General features: G+C 39.1%; 1 protein-coding gene across 2 annotated transcripts in view; it reads right to left on the bottom strand.

Moving 5' to 3' along the window:
* MFSD14A (major facilitator superfamily domain containing 14A) overlaps positions 1 to 18,254 on the bottom strand; it is a 37,776-nt gene extending 19,522 nt beyond the window's left edge. Inside the window, exons 1-2 of one of the 2 annotated variants that reach the window (XM_057547962.1) lie at positions 18,011 to 18,254; positions 4,729 to 4,824 (exon numbers count right to left, since the gene is read on the bottom strand). In XM_057547962.1, coding sequence (XP_057403945.1) covers positions 4,729 to 4,824; positions 18,011 to 18,094 — 180 coding nt within the window. In that variant the 5' untranslated portion in view covers positions 18,095 to 18,254. The remainder of the gene's footprint in view (positions 1 to 4,728; positions 4,825 to 18,010) is intronic. The other variant, XM_007169531.2, reaches the window with a different exon arrangement.
* Positions 18,255 to 19,891: the final 1,637 nt, after the last annotated feature.

The following is a 19,891-nucleotide window of genomic DNA, read 5'->3' as shown; positions in this document are numbered from 1 at the left end:
AATAGAACATGACAATTATGCAAATTGATTTAACCAATGTTACAAAATAAAAACTTTTATAACCCCTCCAAAGGAGTATAGCTAAAGGTAACAAACCCTCACGTTTGTTTTTTTTTTTAACAAAAATTTTAACACAGAGACAAATATTAATATAAGAAGTAATAAAAATGTTGGTTGTAAAGATTTTTGATCCTGGGGGACCCTTAAACACTGGAGCTGAATAGGAAAAAAATGTATCATTTTTCAATAAATTTTATGCATCTTAAAATTTTTAAGAACTTAAAAAATTTTGAGAGTAAATAGTCCTTAAAATATTAAATGCTTCAGGACTGTCTCTGAGCAAAGAATGCTAAGCCATTGATATAGAAGAGATGCTGGAGGACTGGAGCGCAGGGTCTTGCTCTGTAACATGGATTGTGCATCTAGCAACTTGAACCATCAAATATTGGCCTAGTATTTCTAGAACCATAGGTCTGTCAAAAAAGTGAAGCCACTTCTCAGCATTATAGATCCTTAGACCTACTGTCATTAATTCTCTTCATGTAAATGTATATTATTTAGTCAATCAATAATCACTGACTGAACACCCACTATGAACCAACCATATAGTCATAACCTCTCAAAGTGTTAGATTACTGTCCTTAAAAATGTCAGTATAAAATTCTTCTGTGTAATTAACATAAATCCCCTTGTTGGTGGAGATTTCACCATCCTCCCCTGGGCAGGTCCTCCACATAGAACGCAGCCTTTGTTCTTTGACTGTATTCTAGAACAGTGTTCTGGAAGCTGTATGGGCTTAAAACTCAAAGATAATTGCAACCACATGAAATTTTTTAAAAATTTCTTTTAACTTCACATTACTTTTTAAAATGAAGGCTATTATAAATCCAAAACCAAACATTTATTATAATTAATATGTTTTAAATTTGGTTATCTGTTAAATGAATTAATTCAAAGAGTATCTTTGAAAATTGAAACGCTTAAACTTTATAATTTTTGAGAGCTATGTATGGGAAGAGAGAGACACATAAAATGCAAATAAACTCAATTATATCTACATCCTCACTTTCCCTTTTTAAATGAATGTTAAGAGCTGTGACTCTCTAGCAGGCACCATTTATAATCAGTTTCAAAACACCTAAGACAGAAATAAAATGTTTAAAGGTTAACAGACTTTTGGAAAAGAGAGCAAAGTGCTACAACTTGGTGTCTTCTACCCCGAAACTCACTTTTCCCCACACCCCAACACCGGGGAGTATAGGAGTCCAAAACAAAGAGAAAAAGGCTGCTAATAAAATCAATAACAATAAAAAATTGCAAGCAGAAAGTCTCAAAATGAGCAAAACCTTTTTTAAAAGCTCACACTGAATTAGTATATTGGTTCTTAATTAGTGATATATACTAGATATATGAGAATCACTTCTAAAAAATACACATGCCTGAGCCTCCCCCCTTGAAAACTCTGATTTCAGCCGGACAGGTTGTAAGGCCTAGGTATTTGGGGGAAAAAACAAAAACAAAAACAGGTATCACTAATATTCACCTCTGGTTTAAAAAAATCACTGAATTACTAGATACCACATTCTAACAGCTGAAACCTTCATCTCCAGTTGGCCAATCTGTCCTAATGGGGCTGGTAAAGCCTACCCTGAAGCCAAAATCTCCTAAACTGATGGTTGCCTGGAGGGATGAGTAGGACTGCAGGAGAACTTTCCTGTTCTTACACTTTTCACATTGCTTAATGGTCTACAACAGGCACACACTGTGTTTCTAATTACTAAAAAGTAACATATATAACATGGAGAGGACTGTATATATATAGATTTCCCATGCACAATTCTTTTTCAGTGATGTTTCAAAGATTCTTGCTGTTCCAATGCCCAAAGGCCAAAACACCAGGAAGTACCTAGAGTATAACAAATCTCAACACTTAGGTACATCTAATCTCTACAATTCAATCCTTGTTTTGCCTAAAACTCGCCACCCAAGGTTTTCCCCATCAAGCAAAAAAATGTAGAGCACAAACACTGCAATTATTTTTAAAAATGTGTATACATTAAAGATGAGAAAAGAATCAGAAAAATAAAACTCTGAGCTTAACATTCATTAACATTTGAACTTATTTTTCGTGAGAGAAAGCTTGATTTTAAAAAATATAATGAAGTGAAAAATTGAAAAAGGTAAAGAATTATGACGATAATATTATGGACAACTGCCCCATGTAACACCTCATCATTTCACCATTTAAAAAAATTCAAGTATTAAAAACAAACATGGGAATTAAGAGTAACTGTTACAACAACAATGGGGCAAAAAAAGTCCTTCCATAAATAAAATAATTGGCAACAATGTTATAGCAATTATTCTAAGAAATGTATTTATGCTGGCAAAAGAAAAATAATTCATTAAGTCCCAAATTAGCACTTTTCATTTTCCTGACCATAATTCAATTCAGTGTTTTAAAAAGTAAAAGAAAAGAGAAAAAGAAAAAGAAAAATCAAAGGTACTATCCATTTTTTAATTAACAAAAAATAGTTAAGAACGTACTAAGCACACAGTTTTCCCATAGCTATGAAAAATGAACTAACAAGCAAGCAGTTATATCTAAATAACTGGATTTCTTCCTTGTTCTTAAAGAAGACACTCTTTTTGTCCGATTAGAAAAAATGATACCAAAGTTAGACAAAAAGTTGAGATATCTAAAAAATATAAATGAGATACAAATTTAAAAAACAGCTACACACACTTCAAATCATGACAAATTATGGAATCATCACAAAAAGCTTTTTTTTGATGGCTTGCTCACAGTTTACCCAATATTTTAATCTCTCTACTTAGCTAGTAGTTGGGCTGCAGATAACCTCAACTACCTAAAACATGGGTATGAACCACTTGCTACCAGTATTCTCCAAGACTGAGCACTGGGAACAAAACAAGCCTAGGTTTAAAACCAAAGTTGCAGTTTACTATCAGAGTAACAAGTTGCTTAACTCTTCTAAACCTTAACTTCCTCATCTGTATTACTGAAACCGAGGAGGACCCTGTAGGGGCTCCTGGGCACAGGGAGCGTTTCTGTTCAGCCTCCATGACCTTCCCTGAGTTCCAAAGGGCAGATTTGAACCGTTGCTAATCCAGGAAGGGAAGGGATGCAGAGCCAAGGGAGGAACAGTCAAGAAACAATAGTGCAGCCTTGGGGCAGGGTCCTGGTTCCACCTCAAGGGACACACAACAATATCTTTAAGCCCTTGTATAGAATTAAAACCAACAAATGGAAGATGTCAGCATTCTCCATACCAGAGAAGACCAACTGAGGCCAGACTAAAGGAACCAGAGAAGCTCATCAAGATTACCTGAGATGAGATTAAAGGAGTGCAGGCCCTACACATACCCTCCCTAATCTTATCAGCAACTCCACCCTTGAACTATTGCTATAAAACTCTTCACCAAATCCTCCCAGGTTGGGACACATATTCATAGTTTCACAGAGGGCAGGAGCCAGCTGTGTTCCTCTTTGCCTGGCAAAGCCATAAAGCTATTCTCTTCTACTTCACCCAAAACTCTGTCTCCAAGATTTGATTTGGCACCAGTGTACAGAGAGGCTGAGCTTTCGGCATCATTACGAGGCTAATTCCTCATTGATAAAGTGGTTTTGAGGATTTAAAGTAACATTTACAGTGCTTAGTACCATGCCTGGACTCATCATTATATAAATATATACAAACTGCTATTACAAAGCTCAAGTACTTTAAACCACAGGACTAATGATCCACCAGACAGATTTATATGTTAAATTGGTAGATTATAAATAAGCACACTCTAATATTAGAAAGCTAATACAAAGGTGTGAGAACACATAGTTATTACAGCACCACAGTAGCCCTTGACATCAGGTTATTACAGTATAATGAGGTTACAAATGTCATAATCAATGATTATTAGACTAGTTCAATCTATCTATATATATGATCATTCAATTTATTTATGAACAAACTTTTTATAAAAGTCTTTTTTGTTTATCAACAAACAAGCTCATGAAAATACAAGGAAGTATATCTCTTTAAAAATCTGTTCTTCTGGGATTTAGAAAGCTGTACATTTATCCTGATTACACCTTTCAAGATATCATAGAGGTCTACCATTACTCCTTCCTTCATTCCATTCCCCTCATCTAAACCGACAGGCGAAAACTAGCTATCACCTAAGATGTTTGGTCTGGCAGGGAGGTCTTTTTGTCAGGTTCTAAACCTGGGAATATTTGAGTAAAATCAGCTTAGAGCTATGAAAAGAATGACCTCTCAAGATGGCTACCTCTAGATCCTCTGCCTAAACTAAAAGAAACTTGTATTTGGAAAATGCAACTGCAAGAAAGAATCTCAAAATAATAATGTTGAGTGATTCAGGGCACAGACACCATTCTTCCTACGCTTGTCAGTATAAGAATCCTTTCCACCTTACCCAGAGCGGGGACTGAGCCCTGCTTAAACTTGTCCAGTGTTCACCAGAGAATCACACCCGCCCAAGCCCTGCTAAAAAGTAAGGGAGAAGTAAAGGTTGGAAAAGACAACTAAACCAGTAAAATACAGTACTAAAGGGCTGACGATATTGGTGGGAGAATTAACCTTGGAAAGGAAAAAGGGCCTTTTTTCCCTCCCAAAACTGATTTCCCTCCTGAAACCGAAGAAAAAGAAATTTTAAAGTCAGTGATAAATAAGTTAAAAGATTACTTACCACCAAGGTGGGTGCTGTCAATAATCCCCAAGCAAAAAACTCCAAAAAGATGACGATAACCGCATGATAAACACTAGGAGAACCTATTCCTTGAGGCTACAAAAACAGAGTTTTAAAACATTAACGGTGCATTCCAGAATTACTAACAATGACAACAGTCGCTAAACATTTATGGAGAACATGCATGTACTGGGCACTGTGCCACATATCTGGACACTCACTGTCCCTGTCCTCAAGGTGATGGGGGCAGACAAGGAAACAAATACATACATTATATAAGCACAGTGTGCAATGGGAACACAGAATCCAGAGTGGGGAGGGGAGTATCAGAATTCCAGGAGGAAGGCTGAAAGGATGTAAAGGAAGTAGGCCAGGAGCAGGAGTGGGAAGGAGGACAGCAGAAGTCAAGGAAGCAGCCTGCACAAAGGTGGTAAGGCTTGAGAGCAGGAGGTATTACAGGACTCATACAGTTCAGTACAACTAGAGCACGGGCTGCACGCTGAGAGTATTGAGAGATGAGCTTAGAGGCACACAGGGCTAACTTCCATGCTAAGGAGTCTATGTTCAATTCTGAAGGCAATGGGGAGCCACTAAAAGATGTTAAGTAAAACAGATGAAAGTTTTAAGAAAGATCATTCCGGCAAAGGTGTAACAGATAGATTAAAAGGGGGCAAAACTAAGGAAAGTTAAGAGGCTACTGCACTGATCCCAAAACATAAATGAATCATGTGGCAAGAATGGTAACAGACACCAACATGGTTCAAAAGCAGAAAAGTCCCGAGTAGTATATGAGAGATCTGGGACTTGATATACACAAGAAAGACATTACAAAATTAACTTTATACTGCTGCTAGAGATATCTTAAGAATTACTTCAGTTGCTGGAGTTTATATTTCTAAGGGCAATATTAAATTGATAGAAAAGCAAATGACCTATAACATTAACTCAGTCACCATTAACAAGTTTATATAACAGAAAGACAAGCTTAATGAATACATATAACAATGTCATACTTAAGTTTTAAAAATATATTCAGTAGTCTTATATGCAAAATATTAATAGTATTCGGATTTCTCTATACACTAAAAATGATGCTACATCATTTTATAAAAATAGATGTCTCTCCCAACCTGCAGAATACAGGTACCTGAAAACCCCCTTTGTAGGAGAACTTGCAGTTGAGGAATCAGACAACAAAGGTGGGGTAGGGGTTGGGAGACATAAGAGCTGAAGGACCACGGCTGGGAATGAGTTTGTACAAGACCTCATTCATTCAACAAACATTCAGAGTACCAGAGGTGCTGGGATTACAAAAAACCAGTAAGACACACTCCCTGATCTCAAGGAGCTCACAGTGTAGAGAGGAAGAGGCCTCACTATAATCATCTGCTTATATGTAAATGCAGTAAAAGAGACATATACAAGTTAGGAAGCAAGGAAAGGTTACTGCAAGAAAATGAAGTAGTGTGGACAATCACATCAGAGGAAAAAAAGCAGACGAAGTAGACAATGGCCATGACAGTTTAAGGCTGAAAGGAAGGCAGGAGAAGTAGCCTCTAAGCTTTGGTAAGGAGTTTTTCATCTTCACTCTAGAGATATAGGAAACCACTGAAGAGTTTTAAGCAAGAGAATGGTGTGATGAGACCTGCATTTTTCAATACATCATGGTGATTTCCTAAAGGATGTAACAGGAGCAAACTGCATGCAGAAGCAGGCTATTAGAATCAGTTCAAACAAGAGGTGATGAGGGCATGACATAGGGGAGTGGCATGGACGCTGGAAGGGAGGGAACGGAAATAAGAATTTAGGATTTGAAACTGAAAGAATTTGATAAATGTGGGAGGAAGAGTCAAGAAGACTTCCAAATTTTTAGCTTGGTTGTCTACTAGTGGAAGCTGGTAGCTTCCTAGCTCTTTTTCCCCCATGAGGCTCAGATTTACTTCAGATTCCATCTATAAGATAGCCCTTGTACTTAAAACATTTCTGTTGTCCTCTGAGGGCTGATTAAAACAATTAGTCAGCAGCAAATGTGATATCTGAAACCACCAGAGTAGGTGAGATGAAGTGTGAAAAGAGCCGTGGGCTAAGACAGAGCCCCAAGAAACACCAAAATTTAAGTACAGTTGACCCTTGAAAAATGCAGGGGTTAAGGGGCACCGAGCCCCACACAGTCAAAAATCCATGTATAACTTTACAGTCAGCCCTCCATATCCAGGTTCTGCACCTGTGGATTCAACCAACTGCAGATCATGTAGTACTGTAGTATGTATTTATTGAAAAAATCCATGTATAAGTGGACCCGGGCAGTTCAAACCCATGTTGTTCATGGGTCGACTGCAGTGGGCAGAAGAAAAGGAACCCATGAAGATAAAGAAGGAACAATCAGAGAAACATCAGGAGAATCAAGAGAATACAGTGTCACAGATGACAAAGGAGCAGTTTTAGGAAGGAAAGGGTAATGCCCAGTACCAAATAGATAAGGTAAAAACAAATGTCCACAGGATTTCGTTAAGCTCCAAACTAGTTTTGTTCACCATCACATATACTCAGCACCTATCAAAATGCCAAGTAGAACTTCTCAGGGCCTTTAACATGCTAATTTATATTATATTATTTATATTATGAATCTCCAAGAAGATATTATTTTCCAAACTTGACCATGAAATCCTCTGTCATATAAGAGACAGTATCTCACCAACACTTGAGTTCCTTGGAAAACTGTCTGAGAAATACTGATAAAAAGTAAGATGATAATTACATAACAATGTGTATAAATATACACATAGGCCAAAAGCCTGGAAGTGGCTGCTTAAGTGAAGAACACTTAATCATTCAAGGACAGTGTTGGGAAAGCTTCGCAAAGGTATTAATAACATAGAGGGAGTAGGGATGGAGCAAAGTGAATGGATACAAAAAATATTTAAGAGGTAGAATAAGGACTCAGTCAGTGGATGACTAGATGTAGCAGAGGAGGGTAGAGAAGATCAAAGATGAAAAGATTTCAGTTTCTGCCTTGGTCAGCTGGACAGTGAAGAAAAGGGAAAGAATAAAAGATTAGTTTTAGGCATACTGGTTTGAGAAAAACACGTACAGCATTAGCTGAATTTAAAGAAAACAAAGTGAGTAAACTGTGCAAGAAAGAGCAAAAGATTAATATCTTAACTAGGTAAAGCATTCATGAAAACCAATACAAAAGCACTAAGACGCTATAAAAATATAAAGAATATAAACAAATAATTTAAAAAATAGCTCATAACATTCTATCATGGAAATAACCAAACATTCAGTAAAAGCTCCACCACAAAGATGTTCACAGCAGCATCATTTATAGTAGTAAATATGGAAATCTAAATGTCCAACCTTTAGTTACATATCCTATAATCAAATCATGGTATATAAATTAGACAGAATAATATGCAGCCAAAAACTGTTTATTGATAATCTTTAATGACAAGTAAAAATGTTTATGGCAATGTTAAATTTAAAAAAATCAAAGGAGGATATAAAATTGTATGTGTAATTTCAACTATGAAGAACAAAATAAAAACTCACCTCAATGTTAACAATGGTTATATTAGATAGTGATTTTAAGTGACATGAAATTGTTTATTATGTTGTTCTGAATTTTCTGAATCTTTTCTAATAGTCATGACTGTACTTTAAATAAGAGGAGGGGCTTCGCTGGTGGCGCAGTGGTTGTGAATCCGCCTGCCAATGCAGGGGACACGGGTTTGAGCCCTGGGCCAGGAAGATCCCACATGCCGCGGAGCAACTAAGCCCGTGCGCCACGGCTGCTGAGCCTGTGCTCTAGAGCCCGTGAGCCACAACTATGGAAGCCCGCGCTCCTGGCGCCCGTGCTCCATAACAGGCGAGGCCACCGCAATGAGGAGCCCGCGCACCGCAATGAAGAGTAGCCCCTGCTCACTGCAACTAGAGGAAGCCCGCGCGCAGCAGCAGAGACCCAACACAGCCAAAAATAATAAAATAAATTAAAATAAAATAATCACCTTACGTCGGTCAGAATGGCCATTATCAAAAAATCTAGGGCTTCCCTGATGGCGCAGTGGTTAAGAATCCGCCTGCCAATGCAGGAGGCACGGGTTCGAGCCCTGGTCCGGGAAGATCCCACATGCCGCGGAGCAACTAAGCCCGTGCACCACAACTACTGAGCCTGCACTCTAGAGCCCACGCGCCACAACTACTTAAGACTGTGCGCCTAGAGTGCGTGCTCCGCAACAAAAGAAGCCACCGCAATGAGAAGCCTGCGCACCACAACGAAGAGTAGCCCCTGCTCGCCACAACTAGAGAAAGCCCGCGCGCAGCAAGAAGACCCGACGCAGCCAATACATACATACATATATACATAAATAAATAAAATTAAAAAAAAAAAGACTAGGGAATATTTAAAAATATATATATATTTTAAAAAAAATCTAGAAACAATAAATGCTGGAAAGGGTGTGGTGAAAAGGGAACCTTCCTGCACTGTTGGTGGGAATGTAAATTGATACAACCACTATGGAAAATAGTATGGAGGTTCCTTAAAAAGCTAAAAATAGAACTACCATATGACCCAGCAATCCCACTACTGAGCATGTACCCTGAGAAAACCATAATTCAAAAAGAGTCATGTACCATAATGTTCATTGCAGCTCTATTTACAATAGCCAGGACATGGAATCAACCTAAATGTCCACTGATAGATGAATGGATAAAGAAGATGTGGCACATATATACAATGGAATATTTCTCAGCCATAAAAAGAAACGAAATTAAGTTATTTGTAGTGAGGTGGATGGACCTAGAGTCTGTCATACAGAATGAAATAAGTCAGAAACAGAAAAACAAATACCGTATGCTAACGCATATATATGGAATCTAAAAAAAAAAAAAAAGATACTGATGAACCTAGTTGCAGGGCAGGAATAAAGAGGTAGACACAGAAAATGGACTTGAGGAAATGGGGTGGGAGGGCAAAGCTGGGGCGAAGTGAGAGTAGCATCAACATATATACACTACTGAATGTAAAATAGTTGGCTGGTGGGAAGCAGCAGCATAGCACAGGGAGATCGGCTCGGTGCTTTGCGATGACCTACGGGGTGGGATAGGGAGGATGGGAGGAAGGGGATATGGGGACATGTGTATGCATGTGGCTGAGTCGCTTTGTTGTGCAACAGAAACTAACACAGTATTGTGGAGCAATTATATACTCCAATAAAGATCTATTAAAAAAATAAAAATAAAAAATAAAAATAAAATAATTTAAAAAAAAAAATAAATAAGAGGAAAATGTTTTACTTATCTAAGAGAAAAACTATGTAAAAGATAGGTAGTTGCATATGCTTGTCCCTCTTAAGCCATTCTCTCATATTTCCCAGAGTTGGGGGAAAAAAGTGTGTGTGTGTGTGTGTGTGTGTGTGTGTGTGTGTGTGTGTGTGTGTGTTAAGGCAGGGCAGGGGGAGAGATAGTTGCTTGCCCTAAGGTACTGGTAATTTTGAGAGTTGTATTATATCCATAGTCTCTATCCTGTTTTAAATGAATTCAAAAGTAATACAAGATCTTAATAAAACTGACAAATTTTTAAAATATTTTACTAATCTGGAATTACAGAAACTTCTAGGCAGGACTTTTGATGTAAGTTTTAACGGAATACCGATCCATAATCAAAATTCCAGGACAAATTGGGAAGAATACAAGGGTCATGGCCTCAGCAGAAAGACTAAGGGAAGAGGGTTAACAGACAGGTAGGGGGCAAATATTTGACCAGTGCGTGGTTTACAACATCAAGAGTAGAAAGTTCAGCATAATGAGATCATATCAACATATGACATTTGAAGATTCTCAAAAGAATTAAGAGGTACAAAGTGAAAAATTCTGAAGGAGACAAATTTGAACATAAACTAACACGTACCCAACCCCAAATGCCAAGATATTCCGCCTAAAAGCGTAATAATTACTATACCAAAAGTCCATTCAGCTGAAAATTTCCCTCTTATGGAGGCATGAGAGATGATTCCATGGCAGTCACCTTCAACCTCAGAAGTCGGGGACAATCTCCTTTAACCCCACCTCCACCCTCCAATCTAATTCCATTTCCCAAAGCATACTTTCCATTGGTAACATATTTGGTTTCATCATCTAGGCTTTTGGCTAAGCCTTTTAAAAATCTACTTATTTATTCTTCTATTCTATAACACTAGATAACTTTTACAAAGTTATATTTTGTTTTGTAAAGTACCTATTTCATTTTATTTAACTTAAACTTACCTTTTTCAAGCTCACGCTCTCTGAGGCAGGCCCTATGCTTTATTCTTCTACAATCTGGAGCATGTGGTACATGCATAGCACAAAAGTGTTTGCAGAACTGAAATGAATTACTCTGTAAGTCTCCTCTACCTATCACTTTAGGCATTCAGTATATGGTTACTGTATTTAAATATTGTTAAAAGGGCAATATATTCATTAACTAAATTTGCAACTTCCCCTATTAACTCCCTCCTCTATACTCTTACCGTCTGCTACTGTACCATCTATCATATGGGTTTACTGTACACATACATGAGATTAAAATAATAAAAAAATCACTAAAGACTTAGAATGATTTACATTCATAATCTTATTTACCCCTTCTAACCTTTCAAGTTAGATACTATTATCTCCATTTTACAGTCCAATACAGCACACAAGAGATGGATCAGTCAATCCAGGCAACTGCAAAGCCCACCCAAGTCTGCAGCTACACTGGTTGCAGTGGTTACACCGCACATATTACCACAGACTGTTACTTAAGAGTAGGGATCCAATCTTAACCATCTTAGTATCTCGATGCATAGCTCAATGCCTAGTACAGGAAGGGTATTTTATGCTCATGGAGTGACTGATAACCCTTATCATGAGAGTCAGTAGCTGTTAAATGACTTAAGTAAGTCACTTTACCTCTCTTAGCAGTTAGGGGTAAACTATTAATTTCTTACCTAAATCCTCATCTAACTCTCAAATTCCACATCTATGATTGTCCAATCAATATGAGTTTATGAATTCAGCAGTTATTGTGGGGAATATGGACTTTAATAACATGTTATATTCCTATCAATGAATCAGGGACTTATATGGGTTGTTGGCCAGGAGAAAGAAGTAATTCCACCAGTAACTGGGCATTATAATGCCATTATAATCCTATTTATTAAATAGAATGTTATCATGTGAGGAAACCATGAGAATAAGCCAAACTGAGGATCATTCTTCAAAACAAAGGCTTAGACTATTAAAAATGTCATAGCATGCTATTCTTGCAACTTTTCTGTAGTTCTGAAAATTCTCAAAATAAAAGTTGGGGAAATAAAAAACACAACAAAAAAAATAAGGTATAGGGCTTCCCTGGTGGCGCAGTGGTTGAGAATCTGCCTGCCAATGCAGGCGACACAGGTTCGAACCCTGGTCTGGGAAGATCCCACATGCCACAGAGCAACTGGGCCCGTGAGCCACAATTACTGAGCCTGCGCGTCTGGAGCCTGTGTTCCCCAACAAGAGAGGCCGCGATAGTGATAGGCCCGCGCACCGCAATGAAGAGTGGCCCCCGCCTGCCACAACTAGAGAAAGCCCTCGCGCAGAAACGAAGACCCAACACAACCATAAATAAATTAATTAATTAAAAAAAAAAATAAGGTATGAAGGAGAATAATTTTTAACTTAGAATTTAATACTGACAAGTTATCAATCGAGAATGAGGATAAAATAAATCTTCAGAAAGAAACACTGAATTTTCTCTGAACAATATATAACTAAGTTTACTAAAATAATTTAATGTAAAAGTCTTGCACAAAAAAAGACAAAGATTCTTAATTATAGACATCTAAGACCTGGAGCTTTTCATGGAAGAACACTAAAACAAAAATTTCTACAGAGAATACCATAACTACAGAGCTGCTTTCCTGGGATCCTGACACATTATGGAATAACTGGAGGAAATAAGACTTTACTGCTAGTATTTGGTATCATGTTTCCTCTCTCACAAAGTCAGCTGGTGTTTTCTTATTTTCTATGACTTTAATCAGGCAAGGCAAGGTTTACTACATTTGTGAACAAAAAGAAAACTGATCCTTTATATCCTGAAAGTATGAATCACCATAAACATGTAGAGACACCATTATACTAATTAAGTCACTTTGGCTTAATTTGCAGCGAGACTTCAGAATTATTTTATGGATACATTATGGATCAATTTAAAAGAGATATTCAATATTTGTATATCACAGAAGTGAAGAGGTATTGGTTAGATTGCCCCTAAACAGAATGAAATACACTTCCTATAAATATTCAACAAGAGTATAGTGAGATCAAGTTTTACTCTTAAAAAAATAAAAAAGGTTTACAGCTTGAGATTGTACTGCTTTGAGGTAAATTTTGAAAAGATAAGTAACATGACAATCTATTGCATCCCTCTCCATTCTTGAGGGGAAAATATGTGGCTTGCTGTTAAATCAAGTCATCATTACATTAAGTGCTTATCCCCATGAACACCGAATGGGTTACACAGTTCAAATGACTACAAACTAAACTCACTAAAAAGGTAAAATAAAATTAAAAATTAAAAAAAACCCATCAACACAAAAATCAAACTGTCACCAATGTCTAAGATGGAGCCTAAGCTCAAGACCGGTCTTAGGGTAATCTCTAATTACTCAATTTATAGAGCTAAATGATAAAATATAGACCACCTCTTGTTTTAAAAAGACTCCCTAAGAAGTATTTCCTGCGGTAGAATTCATAACTGTATTTATACACTATTGAGAAAGTAGACCTATTATTAAGAATAAGCTACTATATCTGGCTCTGAAAGAAACAAACCCATTTCAGGGATCTTGATGCACCCTGGCTGAAATGGTCAACTGTTACTTTAACTGACACTTCTAATTCAAAATAATGCCAAAAGACAACTCAAGCTTTTAAATAACTGAAAAATTTAAATCATATATACCTCTCAGAATGATACTTGAGAAAAGCTATTCTTTTTACTTAACTTCAACACGTCAACTATAAGTGAATTTCCACAGATGATACTGGAAAGCAGGTCTTCAAACTATAGTAAGACAAACTGGAAATATAATCTGAGAAAACTGTTTACTAATTTACCCTCAAGCACACTAACCTAAAGCAAATGTTGACTCAAGGAGGTAAGGAGGTAAGTCATTCATGGTTCTGCCTGCCACAAGCTTGCCAAGGACATATATACATCCTGATGTTTCTAGGCATGCACTGCTGATTTCAAAGAACAGCTGCTTTTTGAAAGGCACCGTTGCCCTCTTCATGGCTTGCACTCTAGGAACCATAGGCTGCTCTCTGGGGGCTACAAAGAGCTATTCTGCAACTCCTTCAGCCATCCTAGCAGGTGAAGAGTGCAAATCATCAGAGCTTAGGTCCAGACTTTTGAAATGATTTTTGACTCCTATTTATTGTGATTAAAATCAGAGATATCAGGAATAAATATCTGGTGCTCTGCATCTCTGGGCATATCTGAAATGTCAATTTTACTTTTTTCAGGTACTTCCAATAAAGCAATACACATATGCCTTGCTTTCTATCTAATTTTTAAAGTCATTTTACCAATTCACTTGTGAAAAAAATGGACATTTTTCACTTTGTCAGAGATGCAGACCCACAACTGTATTCACAAAACAATAAAGATCACAATACAAAACAAAGAAAACTTTAAAAAATCATAAGGAAAATTCTATCTTTGATAATACAAATAACTCACGTAAATAATTCTTTGGCTCTTAGCCTCTACCAAGAATACTTATAAACTATCTGCTAATACATGGTAATGATTTAACAACAAAACCCGAGGTATTCTAAAACGTCAGAATGCACTTTCAATTCAACTGTCCTAAATGGTCTGCAATGCATAAGAGATGTAGCAAAATGTTACATACATTAAAACATAATTAAACACTGTAATCCTATGTGCAGATGCTTCAAAAAGCAAAATCACCAATAATGTCACAGTCACTTTCATCAGTAAAATGGTGTAAGTAGATGATTAAGTAAATATTTATTGAATTTAACCTGTGAAACTATTCTTTAGTTACTTATGTTGTTTTCATATAGAACAACTGTTCTTAAACTTTCAGGAAGTATGGATCCTTTTGTGGAATCTCCCTAGAAAAATGTGTAGTCAAAGAAAATTTTGCAAACAACTTCAGGGTGAACAGACCCAAGTTACGAACTCCTGATACAGAATCACACACCTTCATGTAATTTATCTTAATTGTGTACTACTCAAATGAACAACATAATAGCCAGCCTTACCCTGGCTTCAGCGCCAACTGAAATACAATTTCAAGAAAAAAACATTTAGTTACTTACGATTAACGTGGTTTGCTTAGAAGGGTTCACTTCTTCAAAACTGTTAAAAACTACAATAAGTATGTGCTAAGTTTTTGACAAATTAACAGCTCATTACTAATTTTGTTTATGAATATTACAACTGGCTGATCAAGTTTACAAAGATGCCATTAGCAGAAGAACAAAGCAAAATAATCTTAACATTGTTGAACACTAGGAAGAAAATGGAAGGGGATCAGGTCAGTACCATTGGCCAGGGATGTGAAATACTGTTCAGAGCTTGTCATGTGTGACCATATAGCCTCAGACACCTGGATGTTCATAACAGTAGTCCGACAAATTTTAAGTAGAGAGGCAGAGAAGTAAATGTCATTTTAAAACTATTTTTATAACTATAATAATTCCACATATTTTCACTTACAGCTAGAGTAGATTAAAATACAAATACTGCAAAACATTACCTTGGCACTTCTAGAAATATAAATATCTCCTGATTATATATAGGAATAAATAAAATTACACTAAAAAATCATCTTAAGAATGTGCTACTAGACACATTTTTAAAAATCACTTTAAATGTGTTTTTATCACTTTAAATTCACATAGTAGGCCCTGTAGGATTAAAAGATGCATAAACAAAGTCCCTATTCTAAAGAGGTGTCCAGTGCTCTTAGAATGGAAAGTTCAGCATAAGTGTACAAAGATGATAAATGATAATACCCCCATGCCCACATCCCTCAAAAGAAGCTTTCATTTATTTTATGATGGGGTAAAAACTGTATTTTGTGTCCAAAAGCAAGCTATGAATTCACAACAACTTCAGTAAATATCAAGATAAAAAAAAAAATAACCTCTTCCAAATCGCCCAGGATTTAATTGCTATAAAGCGAATTAAAAAAGTCAGAGGTAACAAAACTGAACTTTACAGGGTAAAAGGTGTGTTTCTTGAAAACATGCTTCATTCTTATCTTTTATTAAAAAAAAATATGTATATATATACTAGGGGCTTCCCTGGTGGCGCAGTGGTTAAGAATCCGCCTGACAATGCAGGAGACATGGGTTCGAGCCCTGGTCCGGGAAGATCTCACATGCCACGGAGCAACTAAACCCGTGCGCCACAGCTACTGAGCCTGTGCTCTAGAGCCTGCGAGCCACAACTCTTGAGCCTGTGTGCCACAACTACTAAAGCCCGCGCGCCTAGAGCCCGTGCTCTGCAACAAGAGAAGCCATGCAATGAGAAGCCCGCGCACCGCAACGGAAGAGTAGCCCCCCGCTCGCCACAACTAGAGAAAGCCCGAGCGCTGCAATGAAGACCCAATGCAGCCAAAAATAAATAAATAAATAAATAAATTCATTAAAAAAAAATACTAATCTTAAATATCACTTGCTTTTACAAAATACAATTCTTTGATGCTTCTATTTTGTAAATTGTAGATGAACTTAAAATATCAAATCCCTATGATTGACAAAGGCAACCAGTATTCTTTCAAGCTATTTCTCTCCCCACATAGTAGTTCTAACCAGCTTGGTCAAAAGAGCCATGACAATTCATAACTGACTTAATCAAAATAATGTTTTAATTAAATAATAATAAATTAAATACAACAAAATGATCTGAAGACTTGAATTTCAAAGTTTCTTTTTTCACCAAATGTCAAAGTTATGACATCTACAGATTTGACAGTTAACTAAAAGTATATTCTGAAATTGCTACATATGTCCCAAGCTTTCTAAATTTTAGCATAACTAACTGGGCCGTATTCTGAAATGTCAAAAGAAAGTTGTCTCTGATTTCAAATGAATTTAGCAAATCCTCAATGGCGACCTAATTACGTATTTAGCACTATGCTAGTAGCTGAGGGCTCCAACAAAACACAAGCAAATATGCAAAAAAGGAACCATTTCTGCACATTTCTCGGAAAAGTGAAGTATGTATTTCACCTTTGCATTCTATTTCGGAACGTGATATCAAAGAATGCAACAAAGACCAGAGAGTGTAGCAACGGAGAATTTTCAGCTAAAAAAAAGTATAGGCGAGTTACTGTCAATTAAAAGGCCTACGTCCCCTGCCGGTTAACAGCACAACGCATAAAGTTGACTGTGATGACAACTGTTTCTAAAAAGCAAAAAATTTTTTCTCGCCCTCAATCTTTCTTTCAAAGGTCTTCCAATCCTCAGGCCATGATCAACTCTACCTAGTATTTTTTGTTTTAAAATACACCAGGTGATTTTAAAACAACAGGGTGATGACTCTTCTTTGAAAACTAGCAGATTGAAGCCTAGGCCCCAGGTGTCCTCCGTCGCGCTCCTGACTGCGGGAAGCGAGGAGCAAAGCCCACCTTCTGACAGTGTTTACCGTACTGGAAGCAGCCAAGAGCAGGAGCACTGCCCCAGAACGCCGCGGAAGAAGGGAGCGAGCGCACTACGGGGCCCCAGCGGGGTCGCCGCGCCAGATGCCACCCGGTTAGCAGCATATGGGAGGGCAGGGATTGCTCCCGGCCTCTTCCAGAGCGCGGCCACGGCCTCGCGGGGCCTGGACGGCGCAGACGAGGCTGCGGAGGCGAAGGGGACGGCGGAACCAGCTCCGCCCCGGCGACCCGGCCGGCAGCGGAGCCCGGCGTCGATTCCTCCCCGCGGCTGAGGCTCTCGTGGGCTCAAGGCCGCAGGGCCTCCAGGGGCGGCCAAAGGAAAGGGTGGCAGGTGCGGGAGAGGCGGGCGGCTTCTCCATTCGAGAGGACGGGCCCCGGAGGCCGCAGGCCGGGGCGAGGAGGAAAGCCCCTGGAGCAGAGGCACTGGGGGCCCGGGAGCCCGAGACACCGGCACCGCGGGCGGGGTGAGGGAGGGCGGGGGCAGTCGCGGGCGGCCGCAGGCGTCAGCGTTGGGGGCAGAAAGAGATCCGGGCCCCAAAAGACCCTCCCGGCGCGGTACCCCAGCTCACCGTGCCTCCGTCCTTAATGATGATCTTCTTGGCCAGCATGATACTGCGGTTCGCGGCCCGTTTCTTCTTCTTCCCCTGGGTCATTTTACCATCCTCGATTCTTGGCGTTGCTGCAGCCACTCCCGGGGCGGCCGGCCCCAGCGGCGAGTGCCGTCCCGCCACTACTGCCGGGCCGAGCCGCTCGGGGCGCCCGCCGCCATCTTGAGGGCCCGGCCTGCCTCCGGCGGCGCGTCACATCGTGCGATCGGTCGACCAGCCCGCCCCGCCCACGTGACGCGCCCCGCCCGCTCAGCCGCTGGGCAGTCGGCGCCCGCGGAGGGAAGCCCCGAGGGAAGCGGGCGGCGCGCGGCGGAGGCAGCCGGTGGAGGGGGCGGCGCGTGGAGGGAGCCGTGTGCTCTCCGTTCACCAGCTCGCTCAGCCCTTACTACAGCCCTGGGCGCTGGGGACGGTGATAGATCCCCTAAACAGAGGAAGAATTTAAGTTTCTAAAAGTTACCTGCTAGTGGAAGTACAGCTGATAAACGGTTGCACTGGAATTTTAACAAGGTGTCCTCAAGTATGAGGGCTGTCTCCAACTGTGTTCTAACCAACACCGGAACCGAAGGAAACGGTTGAAATAGTTTTACAGAAGTAGTGGGTGACTGAAGGAGTAAAGATAAACTGAGTTTTCCTAGTCTTTCGTCCTTCTGGTGCCGGGGGCGGGGGTGGGGAAAGCCTGGAGCTCAGCTGAAGCCCGCCTGTTTCCAGGAGCTCCCTGGCCCCAGGCAGGATCTTTTCTCTAATCCCTGCCAATAAAAATTTACATAATCTAGGACACACTTTGTAGCCCACTACCTGTTTTACCGTGTTGTTTAAAAATTAACGTTGTTAATTAACAGTTGTCACAAGTGGAGTATGGACTTCAAATTAAAGTATCACGATGTTAAATTTTCGATTACTGTGTTATGTAAGAGAATATCCTTTTCCTTAAGAAATATACGCCGAAGCCTTAAGGAGTGAAGGAATGTGATGCATGCTACCTACTCTTAAATGGTTAGGAAATACCATGTATGTATGTGAGAGGAGGGGGTTGAGAGAGTGATAAAGCAAAATGGTAAGGTGATTTTAAAAATAGTGAATTTGTGTGTGGTGGTTTTAAGATATGTTCACAAATTCAGTGATATTCTCTTCTGGAAGAGGCGGGGTCTAATTCCCCTTCTCAGGAGTGTGGGCTGGGCTTAGTGACTCTCTGTTATCTAATAGGATATTGTAGAAGTGATGTATCTGACTTCGTAGGCTAGGTCATTAAAAGGCTCTGCATCTTCCCGCTAGCTTTCTCTTTTTCATTCACTCAGGACCCAAGTCTAGTGGAAACCAGCCGCCATGCCATGAGGACACTTAGGCAGCCTGTACTGAGGCTTTCCACCAACAGATATGTGAGTCATCTTGGAAGCCAGTCCTCCAGTCGTGCTCAAGGCTTTGGCTGACAGCATCCCATGCCAACATCCTGACTGCAACTTCAGGAAACCCTGAGCTATGCCTGCCCAGCTAAGCCACTCCTCGTTTCCTGACTCTCAGAAGCTGTAAGATAAAAAGTACTTGTTTTAAGCCACTAAGCTTTGGGGTAATTTGGCACACAGCTGTAGATAACTAATACACAGGGTAAAGGGAGTGTATGGTCTTGGTACTATTATTGCAACTTTTCTGTAAGCTTGAAGTTATTTTAAAATGTTAAAAAATAAATTTGATTGAATTTTCTTTCTATTTTGATAACTGACTAGAAATAGAAAACAAATCAATTTCCATGGAAGGGAGAAGAAAGGTATTTTAGCCTGATAATTCAAGTTCCATGTTTCCTCAATAAGTAAACTCAACATTTGTTTAAAAATATTCTCTTACTGA

Source organism: Balaenoptera acutorostrata, chromosome 1 (genome assembly GCF_949987535.1).
Source record: "Balaenoptera acutorostrata chromosome 1, mBalAcu1.1, whole genome shotgun sequence".
NCBI classification, from domain to species: domain Eukaryota; kingdom Metazoa; phylum Chordata; class Mammalia; order Artiodactyla; family Balaenopteridae; genus Balaenoptera; species Balaenoptera acutorostrata.
This window is presented reverse-complemented; position numbering and strand designations above follow the sequence as displayed.